Source organism: Girardinichthys multiradiatus, chromosome 20, assembly GCF_021462225.1.
Source record: "Girardinichthys multiradiatus isolate DD_20200921_A chromosome 20, DD_fGirMul_XY1, whole genome shotgun sequence".
Classification (NCBI taxonomy): domain Eukaryota; kingdom Metazoa; phylum Chordata; class Actinopteri; order Cyprinodontiformes; family Goodeidae; genus Girardinichthys; species Girardinichthys multiradiatus.
This window is the reverse complement of record NC_061812.1, coordinates 52,941,824-52,957,914: the sequence shown is the minus strand read 5'-3', so window position 1 is coordinate 52,957,914 and position 16,091 is coordinate 52,941,824. Positions and strand designations below refer to the sequence as shown.

The 16,091-nt window shown below is 40.3% G+C and overlaps 1 protein-coding gene across 1 annotated transcript in view; it reads left to right on the top strand.

Moving 5' to 3' along the window:
* Window positions 1-16,091, top strand: part of LOC124857580 (integrin alpha-5-like) — a 105,805-nt gene that overhangs the window by 41,117 nt on the left and 48,597 nt on the right. The window contains exons 15-18 of the mRNA XM_047348907.1: window positions 513-626; window positions 6,232-6,287; window positions 6,792-6,949; window positions 7,876-8,013. Coding sequence (XP_047204863.1) covers window positions 513-626; window positions 6,232-6,287; window positions 6,792-6,949; window positions 7,876-8,013 — 466 coding nt within the window. The remainder of the gene's footprint in view (window positions 1-512; window positions 627-6,231; window positions 6,288-6,791; window positions 6,950-7,875; window positions 8,014-16,091) is intronic.

Sequence of the window (16,091 nt, the reverse complement as noted above, 5' to 3'; positions counted from 1 at the left end):
CAAAAGAATTGACATCCAGTGAACTTTTGTGACATTTTGTCACATTGCAATAACAAACTTGAATGTATTTTGGGATCTTATGTAATAAACCTACACAAGGCAGTGCATACTTGTGAAACGGATGTAAAATGTGTTAGCTGGAAAGGGTAGTGCTAAGACCAATAGATTTAATGATGGTCTCATCTCACTAGAGTATCTTCTTCTATACGCTTACTGTCATTACATGGCTTTGGGAAAACTGTAAACAGGTAGAGGTGGGTTCTATTTATCAGAACAAAGGTCAGCTGAGTAAAAAAATGCACACCACACTTTTCAGATTTTTATAAAATAGCTGAAAACCTTGCTTGCCTTTCCTTCTAAACTACGTTGTGTTGGTCTATCTAGAAAAATACCAGGAAAACACATTGAAATTTGTGGTTGTAATCTGACAAAATGTGTAGGAGCTCGAGAGGTTTGAATACCTTTGCAAATAAATTTCATGCATTTGATTCCTGATCTCTGTCTTCAATTAGAGCACGGCCAATAGTGAGAGCCAGTGCTTCCCTCACTGTTCAGCCAACCATGTTCAACCAGGAGGAGAAGACTTGTTCGCTGGTCAAACAAGACAAAAACATCTCCGTTTCCTGGTATGGACTCCATCTAATCGAGCTAATTTTGTCTAACATTTGGATGTTTTGTCATTCTAGCATCTCGTCTACATTTGGATGGAAACATTTCAGATTTAAGAGTGTTTTTAACAAATGTTAATGTGGGTTTTACATAAAAATAATGTCAAATGACTCTATTGGTCCCTGTTTTCTTCCCAAGCTGCTTTGAGACACAGATGGAAAAGTTAGTCCACTTAACGAGTCTTAACGTTTCTCTTGCAACACATTTCCAGTTAAGCCATAAATGTGGAACATTTTTAGATTTGGGGTGTGGCATCAGCCAAATTGGCTGGCTTCTTAATGTCAGCCCTTTTAAACAAATACAAGGAAGTGTTGTTTTGGTGCTTCTTGCTATTTTGTGTGGCCTTGGTAACAGGAGGGAAACAGGAATAAAAGAGCTGGAGTAGCTGGAAGAAAGATGGAGGAGTTTTATAACAGCTGGAAACAGTGAGCAGAGCATAAAGTCCAGTTGGGCAGTAACTATATGAGCCTAACATGGATTGGAACTTTTTAAATGAATCACATACTGGTCGGAATCAACAATATGATTTCAATCCTCCCCCCACAGTACTGTAAAAAAGAAATTACACCCTTACAGATTTCTTCTGTGTTTGCTTTTTTGTCTCACTTAAATGTTTAAAATCATCAAACCAACAATAATATCAGAAAAAGATAACCTGAGCAAATACAACAAGCAGTTTTCAAATAATCATTTCATTTTTTTGAGGGGAAAAAATCTATCCAAACTAACCTGGCACTATGTGAAAAAGTAAAATTAAGAAATTACTGTGATTAACTACATTGATTTGGTTCAGTTTCATCAGATGTATCAAGGCCAGATTACTGCTTGACTGGTAAAATCAAGAAACTACTTAAACAGAACCTGTCTGACAACATAAAGTAGACTAAAAGATCTCAAAAAGAAACACATTATGCACCGATCTAAAGAAATTCATGAACAGAGACGGAACAAAGTGACCGACTGGAAATGGTTACAAAGCCATTTCTAGGGTTTGGGACTCCATTTGGGACAGAGGAAGAACCAATACATGGAATAAAGTAATGACCAAAATTACTTTAAGAACTTATCTGTCGTGGTGCGACATTTTGGACTTTGTTGTGGTTTTGTATTCATGTTGTTTATTGCTTTCTGTTTTCTGACAGTTCTGGTTTCCTTCTGCCTCCCAGTGTGTTCTCCTCTCGCCCTTACTTCCCTTGGTGTTGATTTCCTATTTATGTACTTAGAATGGTTTCCTTATTATTAGGCCCGAGCAGGAAAACTGCAAGGGCCTATTGTAATCGTAGGAATTCTTATTCTTTGTTTTTCCGCTGCCTCTTTGCGGGGCAATATGGGGACTTTGCCATGCCCGAAAACTCACCAAATTTTACCCAAAATTGTCCCCCGCGTGAAATTCTTGATTCTTAATGTCGTTGTCAGTGGGCGTGCCCAAACCAATTAGCCATGCCCCAAACGTGATAGGCCGAACCGTAAGTCGTACAGATCTGAAATTTGGCACACACGTAGACCTCCTCAAACCAAGACAAAAAGTATCTTGGGGGTATGCCCTAAAATGCCCAGGAAGTCGGCCATTGGGTCAAAGGCCGATTTTTGCCCTTTTCACTTTTACTCACCTCGAACTTTAACGAACTCCTCCTAGGGATTTTGAGCTATCGGCTTCATATTTGGGCAATATGCTGATAAGCCATGGAGGATTAAAAGTTATCAAAATCCTGATTTTTCGGCCATGTTTAGGGGGCGTGGCCGGGACACGAACTTGCCGTTTGCGCTCAAAGTGAAAAAATGCAATAACTTTCCCAAATAAAATCCAAATCACACCAAAGTTGGCATGAAGGAGGGCCTTAGGGTTCCCAACGATCCTATGGGGTCATATGCTGACATCATCAAAGCCACGCCCCCTCAGAACAGGAAGTCACTTTTTTCACTTGGAAAGGTGCCTCTCTGACCCTCTTGACCCAATCCACTTGAAAGTGTGTCAGAAGACAGATAACTAGTGGGTCTAACTTCGTTTGAGGCACAGTGACTTTTCATAAAAGGGCGTGGCCGTGGCGGCGCGGCGAAGTCAGAGGTCACCCCATGGCCATACGTTTGCCTCTAATTTCCACATAGATCATCTGATCTGCACCAAATTCAATGTGATTGATCCTTGTCCAGTCCCCAACAAAGATCTGATGACATATTCGGTGGGCGTGGTCTAATTCGTCCACAGCGCCCCCTACCAAAATTTCAAAAAATCAGCCCCAAGACATGCTTTGACCGAGGATTCTGAAATTCGGTACAGATATGTATCTTCTCTCTACAAAAATGTCTCTTGGAGCATTGGTCTAAACCCCACAGGAAGTCGGCCATTTTGGATTGAAGTTGCCATTTTGGCCCTCGTTTGGGCGTTTCTAGCCCGCATATCTGAGCGAACTCCTCCTACAGCTTTGGACTTAGACACTTCAAAATCACTCAGTATACTCTTAAGGCATTGGGGATCAAAAGTTATCAAAAGCTTTTTGATACATGAAACGTGTGGGCGTGACCACGCCTCAAAATATGACTTCTCGCCATAAAAGACTACATTGACATAGCTCCTACAAGGAAAGTCACAGACACATGAAACCTTCTGGGATTGATCTGCCTCTAGGCCTGAACAATATTCACTGATGACATGCTGACATCATTGAAGCCCCGCCCCCTGAGAACACGAAGGTGTCCCGTTTTCCTTTAGACAGTGAATGTTTGATGTTCTTCACCTAATCAATGTGAAACTGTCCTAAGTAACAGATAACATGATGGTCTTAGACAGTCGCCAGTACTTACTGCTTTAGCTGGAGAGGGTGGCTATGATGGCGTGGCGTATTATGATGTCACGCCACGGCCATACGTTTGTCTCTAAATTACACATGCATGGTCCGATTCACTCCAAAATAAATATAGTTCATCTTTGTCAGCCCCCAAACACCTCTATTGGAGTGCATTGGAATTTGGATCAATAGCGCCCCCTAGGACACTTCAAGGGTTATATCTCCCTCATACATCATCGGATCCACTTGAAATGTAGTATACATGATCATGACTTAATGATGGACATTTTGACACAGTCAATTGATGATGTCGTTTTAGCCCCGCCCACAAACAAACAAGCGACTGCAGCGTCCTTCTGGAAGATCCGATTTACTCCAAATTTTCAATGCTTTTTGCCAGACCGAAACTCTGCATGACCGAAGATCATATGACATGTTGCTCACAGTGCCACCTACTGGCGACGTGTTGAAGTGAAGCGGTGTCATCATGTGTGGCATGTAGGAGGCGATGCCAGGCTCCCGCGGTTGCTGCACTGAGGTGCGAGGGCCTTCAACGCTGCTTGCAGCTTTAATTATTATTATTATTATTAGTATTATAGTTCTCTGGTTCCTTATCTTTGCTCTCATTTTATTTTCATGTTTTAGTATTGGTTCCTTTGCACTCTCCTATTTATTAATTTCTTTTCTGTGACTCCTCTCGTCATTTGTTTCCTCTTTTAGTTATTAATTACTCGGCTTAAGTTCCCTTTACATTCATTGTCCCTCTTAGCTTTGTTCCTCTAGTTTATCTTTATTCTCCAGTCCCTCCTTATAGGTTAGCTTTAGTTATTGTTTACTTTTATTCTAGTCCTCATTTCCTCTGCTTCATTCTCAGTTTTGTTCTATCAGTGTTGGTTTAGGTTTGTTTACTTTAGTAGTCGGGGTTTCTTTATGGTTTCTATTTTGCTAAGTCCTTAGATCGTAGGTTGTTGTGTTCCCTCCAGTTTCTCTGTTTCCTTTAGTTCATGTTTATTCTTGATTCTTATGTTTTATTTTATCTTGGTCTATAGTTTCGTTTAGGTCTGCTCACTGTCTTGTTAATTAGTCCCCTTCCTCATGTTTTAGTCTTTAGTCGTATTAGGTACACCTGCTCCCTCTGCCTCCCTGCATCCATTTCACACCTGTTCCCTGTTTTCTTTGATTATCTGCCCTTTGTTACTCTTTCATGTCTCTCTGTATATTAGTTGGTCTGTGTTCTTAGTTCCTTGCTGGTTCTTTCCGTTCATTCCGTCCTTCGTTCACCACTATGTTCTCGTCCTATGATTAAGTTCGGTTTTTGCTACATTTCCTGCAGCGTTCACATGTAAGTCTTGGATTCCACTCATGTTTATACCTGTAATGACTTATGGTACATTTTGCTACGTTTTTGGAAAAGCCTAAGAATAAAGATTGAGCCTTTCTTTAAACATGCTGCTGCCCAGCTCTTGTCTGCACTTTGGTCCGCCGGAAACCTCGACCGTGAGATTATCGACATTCCAGAGCAACATCTAAAGCTCTGCAGGCCTCATTTGCCTCAGATAGGGTCAAAGTTCATGATTCAACAATAAAAAAGCGAATGGGCAGAAATGTGAGTGTTCTAAGACCAAAACCATTACTGACCCAGGAAAACACAAAGACCTGTCTCACATTTAACAAAAACAAAAAAAAGTCGTTAGATATTCATCGTTAAATATTCTGTGGACTCCTGAGACAAAACCTTTTTGAAAGTTGTGCGTCCTGTTACATCCGGTGTAAAATGAACACAGCACTTCAATAAAGAACATCATCCCTATAGTCAAACATGGATGTGGTAGTTTGATAGTCTAGACCTGCTTTGCTGCTTCAGCACATGGACGACGTGCTGTAATCATTGGAACCATGAATTCTGATCTCTAACAGAAAGCCCTGAAGGAGAATGTCCAGCCAGCAGTTTGTGACCTTAAGCTAAAGCTCACTTGGGCTCTCAAGCAGAACAATGATCCAAAGCACATCAGCAAGTCCACCTCTGAATGGCTCAGAAGAAACAAAATAATTGTTTTTAAGTGGTCTAGTTAAAGTATAGATTTAAATCTGGTTGAGATGCTGTGAAATGACCATAAACAGACGTTGGTGCTGGAAAACCCTCCAATGTGGCTGAATTAAAACAATTCTGCAAAGCAGAATGGGATAAAATATTTCCAGTGATGTAAAAGACTCATTGTGTGTCACCAGAAACATTTGATGGCGGTAACTGCCAGGGGTGGAACAGCCAGTTTATGGCTGTAGGAGGTCATTACTTTTTCACATGGGGCCAGGGTGGTTTGCCTTTTTCCCCTTAATAAATTAAATCCTCATTTGAAAACTGCTTTTTGCATTTACTCAGGTTATCTTTGTGCAATCTCAACACTTGTTAGGTAATCTGATGAGGTTGTAAATTAGCTGCAACTTGGACTGTTTTCCACTACTGAGACACATAATCAACATTAGGATGCACATTAGGAGCTTTTCTGAAACTTGGGCCAATCTAGATAACAATTCCTGATCATAAGCAATTTAAAAACTGCTATCTAAACAAATTTCTCGGGTCCATATCACTTCCTCAAAGCAACTTCCAACTACATTGCCCACAATTCAAGCTTCCCCAGTGAGGAATTTTAACATAAAGATTTATGGTAAATTTGTATAATTTTGAACAAGGATTAAATTACTTCTAATAACCAAGAACCACGAAATGAGCATGAAATGGACATTTATTCTCGGATCTGTGTTCTACATGCAGTGCGAGCACCAGGTTCTGCTTGGAGGCTCATGGGAAGCACCTACCCTCTCATTTAGGTAGGACATGCTTACACATACAGTGGTACACACAACACACTCACACACACACATGGTCCCCATTACCTTGCTTTTGTTGTGTAGCCACAAGTATGCTGGACCTCTCTGTGGTCAATTTGGCAGTTAGGATCAGGATGAATGAGCACTTGTGTGAATACAGGGTAGGGTTTAGAGAAGAGTGTGTATGTGTTTGTTTAAAGTATGGTGTTCTCTATTTTCTCTGCTGTCTGTAAAGTTTTTAATGTGGGCTGTGTTAATGCTCTATATGTGTCTCTATCTGCTTTATAGAAAGACAGAAGAGAAAATAGTGGCTTTTAAGTTATAACAGTGATAACCTCTGTGTGTGCATCTGCATTCAGTTATAAGGTTTATCATGGCAAATGTGTGTTTGTTTGGCTACACATACATTGATATGCATTTTTGTGTAATAAAAGCAATCAGATGTTCATATGATGAACTTTTTTTCTTGCTATGTGTATTTCCACTACTGTGTGCACTTTGAAGTCTTCGTGGTGGAGGTGCAGCTAGACAGCGCAAAGCAGAACCAAAAGGAGTCTGTCAGGAGAGCGTTGTTCCTGGAGAGCCAGCAGCCCACCCTGGTGAAGACCTTAAACCTCACAAATGGTGAAAGGTTCTGCTGTGAAACCAAGATCTACCTGCGGGTCAGTCGTTACACTGTGTTCGCCCCTTAAAAACAAGAATAACCAACATAAAATATATTTTATTATTGTGATCTAACATATATAACTGGCCTTTATGTAGGTACCTCAGAAAATCCTAGAATCTCAGCCAGCGAAAATATAACAAATTTACAGTACCAAAGCCCCCTTATAAGCTGTCTCCATTTGTGTTTTCTTTACAGCTGATTTTATGGAGATACCTTTTTGCACAATAAAGGCTCCAATCACAATTCTGTAACTGATTTCCAAGTTTTGTAAAGTTTTGACCTGCTGATACCGATTTTTAGTTGATTCTGATTTCTTTTTAACAATGGTAGCATAGTATGAGAATAGCATTCAAAAGCATTTTTATAGACTTTGGACCACAAGTGGTTACAGATTATGTTTATTAGGAGCAGAAGCGATGTTTCACTGTGTGAGAAAACTGTTGCTTTAAAACAGGATTGTACTATTACTATTTTATTATTTACACAGAAAAAACATAAATGGGGGAGTTTGGCATCATATATTAGGGATAAGCATGGTCAGTTTGGTTAGAATTATTCAAACAGTGACTGTGTGTCTCTTCCAGAGAATATACTGTAAATCCCTGAGATTTCCCAAAGGTTGCTATGAATTCAGCTACAGTTTATAGTCTCTTCTCTTCTCTTCTCTTCTCTTCTCTTCTCTTCTCTTCTCTTCTCTTCTCTTCTCTTCTCTTCTCTTCTCTTCTCTTCTCTTCTCTTCTCTTCTCTTCTCTTCTCTTCTCTTCTCTTCTCTTCTCTTCTCTTCTCTTCTCTTCTCTTCTCTTCTCTTCTCTTCTCTTCTCTTCTCTTCTCTTCTCTTCTCTTCTCTTCTCTTCTCATGCCGGATCTTTCTCCAGTGAGTAATTCCTGTGTTTTATTGTGTCTCTTGTGTCTCTGTCACAGGCTGAGGAGGAGTTTCGGGATAAACTCTCTCCCATTGACATCAGCCTGAACTTCAGTCTGGGTCCTCAGGTGGCACCAGATCAACACGGCCTCAGTCCCATCCTGAATTACCAGACTGAGCAACGTGTAGAGCAGAAGGTAGGATCATTATCAACTGGTAGCAGTCCTCTATAAACATTACTGTTCCAACATAATGAATGGATCTGTTCTCATTGCTGGTTAAATGGTGGTAGAAGTCAAAGCAGTTTCTTACACATTTACAGTACATGAAGTACAGTTGGAACATTTCTGCATATATTGACTCCACAGATTTTAATAGTTTTAAGTCTGATAATTGCATATTTGTTGTTTGTAATTTCTTTTCCCCCTCAGCCATCAGATGACTCACAGTCAGATGTAAAGGGAAGTTTGCAACTGCTTTTCGGTGGGGATTTTAAGCTCATCCAATTTTATGGGGAGCTTCTTTTATCATAACTGTTTTGCCACAGACATACTATTGCTTTTAGGTCTGAACTTTAACTGGGCCACTCTAACGCATGGATACCCTTTGATATCCATTCCATTGCATCTCTGCTTGTATGTTTAGGGTTATTGTTCTGCTGGTAGATGAAACTCCACTATAGTCACGACCTCAAAGTTTTCCACAGCCTCTGAAACGATGGGATTGTATTTAGCTCCAACTCTTACTAACTTGTCTGTTTTTGCTAAAAACCATCCCTACAGCAGTGTTTAACTTGGGATTGTGCATTTCTTTTTTTTGTGGCTTTAGCAACCTTTGTTTTACTGTATATATAGACAGGAAATGGGCAGAGAGTGAAAGGGGGAAGACATATAGCAAATATCCCAGGGTTGGGAATTGAACTCCGGATGGCTGCATCGAGGACTCATAGCCGCTCCACCTCTACACAATGCGCAGCACCCAGGGAATATGCAGTTTTGCACAAAGTCTCTACATTGACACACACAGGAACCAAGTTAATCGATCAACTGTGTGTGTAAACATTAAACTGGGGGGAAAATGGTCGACAGAAGTTGACTAACCTCGGAATGAATTCAGGAGCTTTAAAAACATTTTCAGTAACGTTTTTTTTTTTCTGGCTCACTTTGTCTCTTCAGTTGCTTATCATGCATGGTGCCCGTGGTTCTACAGTTTAGAATGAAAACCTTCAGAGTGTCCAAACCTCTCTTTATCAATGGTGGAGTTGAAGTACTCCCATGCATTAGACCACTTCAGCCTTTAAATGCTTTGACGAACTTTTTGAACCTGGTTCATTTGGCAGTGGGCAGATGATCCATTCACCTTGTTTGTTTTAAAAATCCAGTTTAGGTACAGCCAACCAATTACTGGTGCTGAACTCAGCTGACATATGCAGAGCACACATACACATGCGCGTACACACACACACACACACACACACACACACACACACACACACACACACACACACACACACTCTGTTGGAAGTTTAATAAGTCATGAAAAATATGTGTTGACCAAAAAGTTGCAGAAACCAGATTATTAAAGTTTTGTTTAAATTTTTTTGTGTCCTGTGTTAAGCAACATTTCAGGCATACCATATAGAGCAGATTGTGCCCTACATGTGCCAAGGCAGCTTTGCTCCACAGAAAGGATATCTCAAGACGGTCTCCTAATTGAGCGAATAACTTCATTAATTCCAGATTTAATCCAGCATCAAAGTTGGCAGGCCACATTGATGTTATAGTAACCTGTTTGTATGACCTTAAGCCATTTGGAGTAATCTCACACCTCAAGACCCTACTGCCATGTTGCATATGTGAGGAAGGAGAGGGTGGAGCAAAGGCACCAGCATGAATGCCCCTTTGGAGGCCAGCTCCCCAACTAGCCCCCTATTGTCCCGCCAGTGCCCACTCCAGCCTAGTGCCCACTGAGGTCAGGGACCCCCCAGAGATCCCCCAAGACACCACAAGGGAGCCCACACAAAGCAGCCGCCACCCCCCCAGCGGGAGTAGTCCGGAGGAACCTGGACTGCCAAGTGAAGCGAGCCCACCTCCAGAAGTCCAGGATCCAGAGATCCGCCAACCCAGGCAGGACTGCACGCACTACGCAGGCCCACAGAATTTTGGCCCACCAATGCCCCCCACCTCCAGTCCACCAAGCTCTAACCATGGATTACTAAAGTTGCATCATCAATTATGCTGGCAAATTGCTGCAGCCCTAATTATGTAGAAACTCACTTACTGAGATAAACAAAGTTTCTTAATGGACAATAACAGTGACATTGCTGAGTTTTGAGTGTGTCAAAAATCAGATATGTCTGTGATGTCTATCAAAGAAACCTCTGTCATAACAGTCATGATGCATTTGATCCAACTTTTTTAAGTCTTGCATAGGACTGACTCATTGTTTTGTGGTGGAGGACACAGGACGTGGCAAGATTAAATCTAAAAGAGGGAGGAAAGAAGCCTAGCAGATGTGGCAAATTCTTCTCTGTTTAGTAATTGCACGCTCACACTGTTCTTCAGAGTTGCATTTTCAACTCCATACCTAATACAGGCTACATCCTAAACATATATGTGTATTAAGCTTTTCACATGAACATGCTACTTCCGGTTCCTAACAGTTGTATTTATTCAATTCAACTCAGTATATTTATATAGTGCCAGTTCACAACTTTACAAAAAAAAACATCCATTCAGACATAGAGATTTCAACTCAAGTAAATACATGCATTCCAAATTGATCCTGGTTATGAAACAATGCTGTCCAGTTAAGTTTATTAAGGAAACCCATCGAGTCACTGACTTGCAGCATTCCCTCCTCCTGGACAAGCATGTACCAATAGTGGACAGTCGCTTGCATTGTGTTGTCGCTGCTTGCAGCAATCCCTCATATTGAGCATGCATGTAGCGACAGTGGAAAGGAAACCTCCCCTTTAACAGTAAAAAGGCTCCAGCACAACCAGGCTCAGTGTGCACGGCCATTAGCTTCATCTCACTGGAAATCTGAGAAGACAGAGCATACATGCTAAAAAAACATGCACGCATAGTAGCGCTGACCCAGTAGTACCTCCTATGTTAAAGAAAAGCAAAAAGTTAATGGAAGTAGTAGCTGTACTTTATAACTGGAGGTCATTTTAATGCTTAGTAACTGATTGGATTGATCAGTATTTATGGATAAATATATTGTTGAGAATATGTCTATATCAGATGCAGAACTGAGATCTAACAGCACTGGTACATTATATGAGACCATGACATTATCATCTGTAACTTTACCAATTTGATTTATAAAGAACTCCATAAAGATATCACTGCTGAGAGCTGAGGAATGTGATGTCTCAAGAGAGCTATGACTCTTTGGCAACTGTACCAAAAAGAAACCTTGAATTTTACTTGTTCTCCTCCATTAATGATGAAAAGCATTAGACTATGTTTAAGATTAAATAAGACTCCTCTAGATGTGTGGAGCACCATTTTCGCTCCAATTTCCTAGAGTTGTGCTTTAAAGTACACTGCATTGTCTGATAAATCGCTACAATATCTAATTTCTTTTCTCAGGAGCAGAGTTCTCTGATACATTTAACTCAATGGTTAATTCAAAATTGTCAGAAAAGACAGGGTTATGAGAAAATACTGTTATTTGTTCACATACCATGTCATATGTCAGCGCAAGATCCAGAGTATGAAGGCAAAAATCGATTGGTCTGTGGATGTTTTGAGCAAAGCCAAAAGAGTCTAAGATGGAATTAAAGGCTACACTTGGGTTATCACTTTCAGTGTCAACATTACTTTCAAAATCCCCCACTGTAATAACCTTATCTGTATTACACACTGAATCAAATAAGAAATCTGAGACCTGATCTAAAAATTGAGAGTAAAGGCCTGGCGGACGATACAAAACAACAAACAGAAGTTGTTTTATTGCATTGCAATTTGGAAGAGAAAAACTAAGGGTTAGATATAAAAATAATTGTAGCTATTAATTGGCCTTGGCTTAATAAATCTGACTGAAAAATGGTTGCTACTCTTCCTCCTTGCAAAGTATTTCTAGGAATGTGAAAAATTAAATGTTTAGGAGGAGTTGACCCTTTTTATACTAATATAATCATCTTCCTTCACCCAGGTTTCTGTGAGACAAAGTACAAGTACATCAATCTGATGATCACAAATGAAGTCACTGACTAAAAGTCGTTGAAGAGAGATGTCTTATGTTCACTAAACCACATGTATTTGTTTAATTTTTCTGCTCAGTTGGAGTAGCATTTATTTTCATAATGGCTGGGTAACAGCACAGAAGCTCCAGAGAGGTGTTGTGAGATCTCTGCTGGCTGGTTCTGGCACTTCATTGTTCTCAGCTGCAACTCATCCAGCTAATGAGCTCATGGCTTTTTAAGACAGCTGCTGACACAGTCTGTTGCTGGAACATAGTCTCTGTTATGTGGACTTCTGTCAGCCTGCCTGATTGCTTGTTGTCCTGCCTTCCTGTCGATCTGCCCATCCAACTCTTCTTCAGGAAATCTGCACTGTAAATATTTCCACCGCCAGAACACTCTCTCTCTGCTCGGATCCTTGGGGCTTCCTCATCCTCTGGCTTCTAACAACTCTAATCAAGGTCTACCTAAGTTGGAACAATAAAACCTCATTTCAATCTAATTCTGTGCATCGAATCTGTGTCATCTTCTGATTTGGTTATATTTCGACAACCTGAGTAAATGAATGATAGGTGTTTTAAACCATGACTGTTTTCTGGTCTGGACCCAGGGTTGTCAGTGTTTTGGGGAACTAATTCATTCGTCTAGAATCTTGGAAAGAAGAGTTGCTTCGTCCAAAGTGGGATGGATGTTGTCTGTGTGGATCAGACCAGGTTTTCCCCCAAATTTTTCCCAATTATCAATGTAGCCCACATCATTTTCAGGACACCTTCTAGATGAACCAGTTGTTAAGTGACAGCATGCGACTAAACATGTTGTCACTTTGTCAGATAAGGGAGGAGTCCCAGGAGGAGTCCTACACTTGTCCTTAACCAGCAGTTTCAGGTAGGATTTGATGCCACCTGTTGTGGCACCTGGCTAACATTTGGCTTTGGATGCTGGTGTGTCTAATGCCAGGTTTCTGTCTATGGAGGAATTACAAGAGTGGCCTTCTCAATGGGTGTGTCGCTAAATGGGGAAAACCTGTTATAATGGCGAACGGGTTGGTGGTAACACATGAGCTGGGATCTAGGACTGTGCTTCCTATATACTGTCACCTAGCTGGCCTGAGGGCCTGGCTGTGCTCTACTGAAGGACCTTTACCTAAAACTACCATGGGTGGCTCCATGATGGCTAAGGGGCCTCAGCTATCTGCTGGTTTTTCAACAGTGTGGAGCTCAGTCACCAATTCCAACACCCTTGCCTGGAGTAGGCTCAGATGGAAACGTTAGAAACAGAATAGGTAACCATGGCAGTGCTGCGGCTAATGTTAAGCCCTGAGAAATAGCGATTTAAATGTTACGTGTTATAATAATAAATTAGATTAAATCAAGAGAATCTGAAACACCAAATAGATCCACAGTGTGCAACAGTGATAACAGGAAGTGACACAATACGCCTTACCCAATCAGCAGCACCCTTACATTTATGAATATTAAAGGTGTTAATGAAGCTAGCCATAATTTTGTAGGCTCTGATTGCACAACAATCTCAGAATTGATACTTCCACGCAGACATGCGGAGCATTCATGTATTTCCATAACTACACAATGTCTTGTTTTCTGCTAATGGGGAAGCTGTACACTGCTTACACTGTAGTCTGATGTCTGTTGCATTAAGAATATAATGCCAACAATCACAGAAAAAAAAGCTAAAATTGGATTTTAGCATGCTGATTCTGATTTGGCAATGGTAAAGATGGAAGCTATCTATTTTGAAAGAACAGTTTCATCCAGCATTCCTTCAGTTCGTTGTGAGAGTTAAACATCCGAGGTTAGAAAGTGTACCTCTGTGAGGAGTTATAAGCTGTGGCAGAATATTACATGACCACAGTAAAATAGGAGACCACACCACTTACATGGCCACATGCCTTGCGTTTTAGAAACTAAACAGATGGTCACCACAAGAGCATGGGAGATCATGTTATAAATATTTTGATGTGCAACAAATGTAGAGCTACATATACTTTGACTTAATCTCAACACCCCAGCAGATCATCCAACGCTACTGTTATTGCAGGAAATTTAAATGAATAACAAAAATGGAGGTTGACATTTCAAACCATATCAAATGTAAGGCTCTTATACAGTACAAGCATATGTGGTTAGATGCTGATCTTTTAAGAGCTGGTCACTGCACCTATGAGGTCTCGTTGGTACTATTTGTGTGTTTTATATATGCAGAACTGGAAGGTTTATGGAGGCCTCACAGGTCATGGTTCTGCAAAAACACAAAGGAAGCTCTGACAGCTCAGTTTGGGTGGGGTGCTGCTCATTTCTTGCACATCTGCTTGTGGTTTGTTTGTGCATGATTCCTCTCCTCCACCAGGCGATAGGCAGAGCTTGAAAGCCTGCAAATTTAGTGTTTCAAGGTGAAGCGAGTATGTGATTGGGTTTTAGATGTGCCCATTAGCCTTTTACTCTTGAATTAAATTGTTTTAAAGCTTGAGAAATTTCTCCTTTTTTCAGTTGAAATGCAAGAAATTTACAGACTCTTCATCTACTGACGATCCCAACACTCAGCGTTATGTAGTCAGAAGCCACATGGAAAATCTCTAATGCAAAGTGGAAATAATCAGGAAGCTGAAGGGCTGAGAAGTTTCAAAACACGTGGGAGTCATTGCCTGTAAGCGGAGGCATAAATATTTCAAAACTGTTTTTTAATGAACAACCCAACTAAGGCAAAAGATCTGATTTTCCTTTGATGCATCCTTTCAGTGGCAGGAAGAAAGCCCTTGTTGACATAAGAGGTTGTGCCAATCTGTGGCGAACCCTGAAAATTGATGTTAACACACACTAACACACAGTCTCTAGATGAGCAAAGCTGGTAGAGGCAAACCCCAAAACACTTGTAGCTGGAATTGCATTGAAATATGTTTGCAAAAGTATAGACTCAGGGAGGTTGAATACAATGCAGGCCACCCATTTCAGATTTTTATTTGTGACAAACAAAAGCAAAACTGAAATGGATGCATTATACTTCTTCCTTTTCACAGTTATGCACTATTTTGTGCTGGTCTGTCAGATAGAATCTCAATAAAGACATTAAAGTTGGCAGTTGTAATGTGAAAAGAAAATTCAAGGGGTGTGAATATTTCTGTCTGGCATTGTAATGCTTCTTTCATACTTGTTTAGGTGAGTTAATCTTCAAATGCCAATTAATATTAACTGTGTCTCAAGTTTCCAGAAGAACATTCTGTCCTAGGTGGAACTGTGATGGTAGAAGACATGCAACCATGACACAAACACTAAGGGAAAGTTTCTGTCATCTTTTAAAAAACCGAGCCCAAATGCAGAACTCAGCTGGCTAAAAATGGAGCTAAAAACTATTTATTTGAAGAAAAAAAAAAATCAAATAAACACGAACAAAACTAGAATGATTCAGAATCATTATATATATATATATATATATATATATATATATATATATATGTCTTTGTATATTAGTTTTGTATATGTATTCTTTTTTCTGTCCTTTTTAATTTTCTAAAGCCTTCCCTGTGTTTAATTTCCTTCTAATTGTGGGAAACGCCTGGAGGAAAGATTAAGTGATTGAATACAGGTGAACTAATTGGAAACAGGGAGCAAGTGGTGAGATGGCAAGTGAAGGGTAACCGGGGATATCAAAGGACCATGACTGGTAACAAAGTGATCCTCAGAAACAGACTTAGAAATGGAAAACATGAGGTGAGCAAAGAGAACAAACTTCAACCAGGAGCGCAACCAACCATTATTTAAAAGAAAAAAACATGAAAAATCACAAATTGTGACTGTTTGAGAATGAGTTTCCTGCATGAAGAACTCAGAAGCTCTCTATGCATCTAATCATGTGCTGCTTCAGCTGTATTCAGAAAGAGTCAACATGCTCTGTTAAGTAATGCAAACTGCACTGCTTTGTTGTTTAAATGAAATAGATTTTAAAGCTACATAGTACAGCAAAGTAAAGAACTAAAGTAAATGAGTCACAGCTGGCAGTGATGTATAAGCACGTTACATCACTACTGGGTGTGAACATGAAGCAACCAGTCCCAGTTCAGACTTCAGC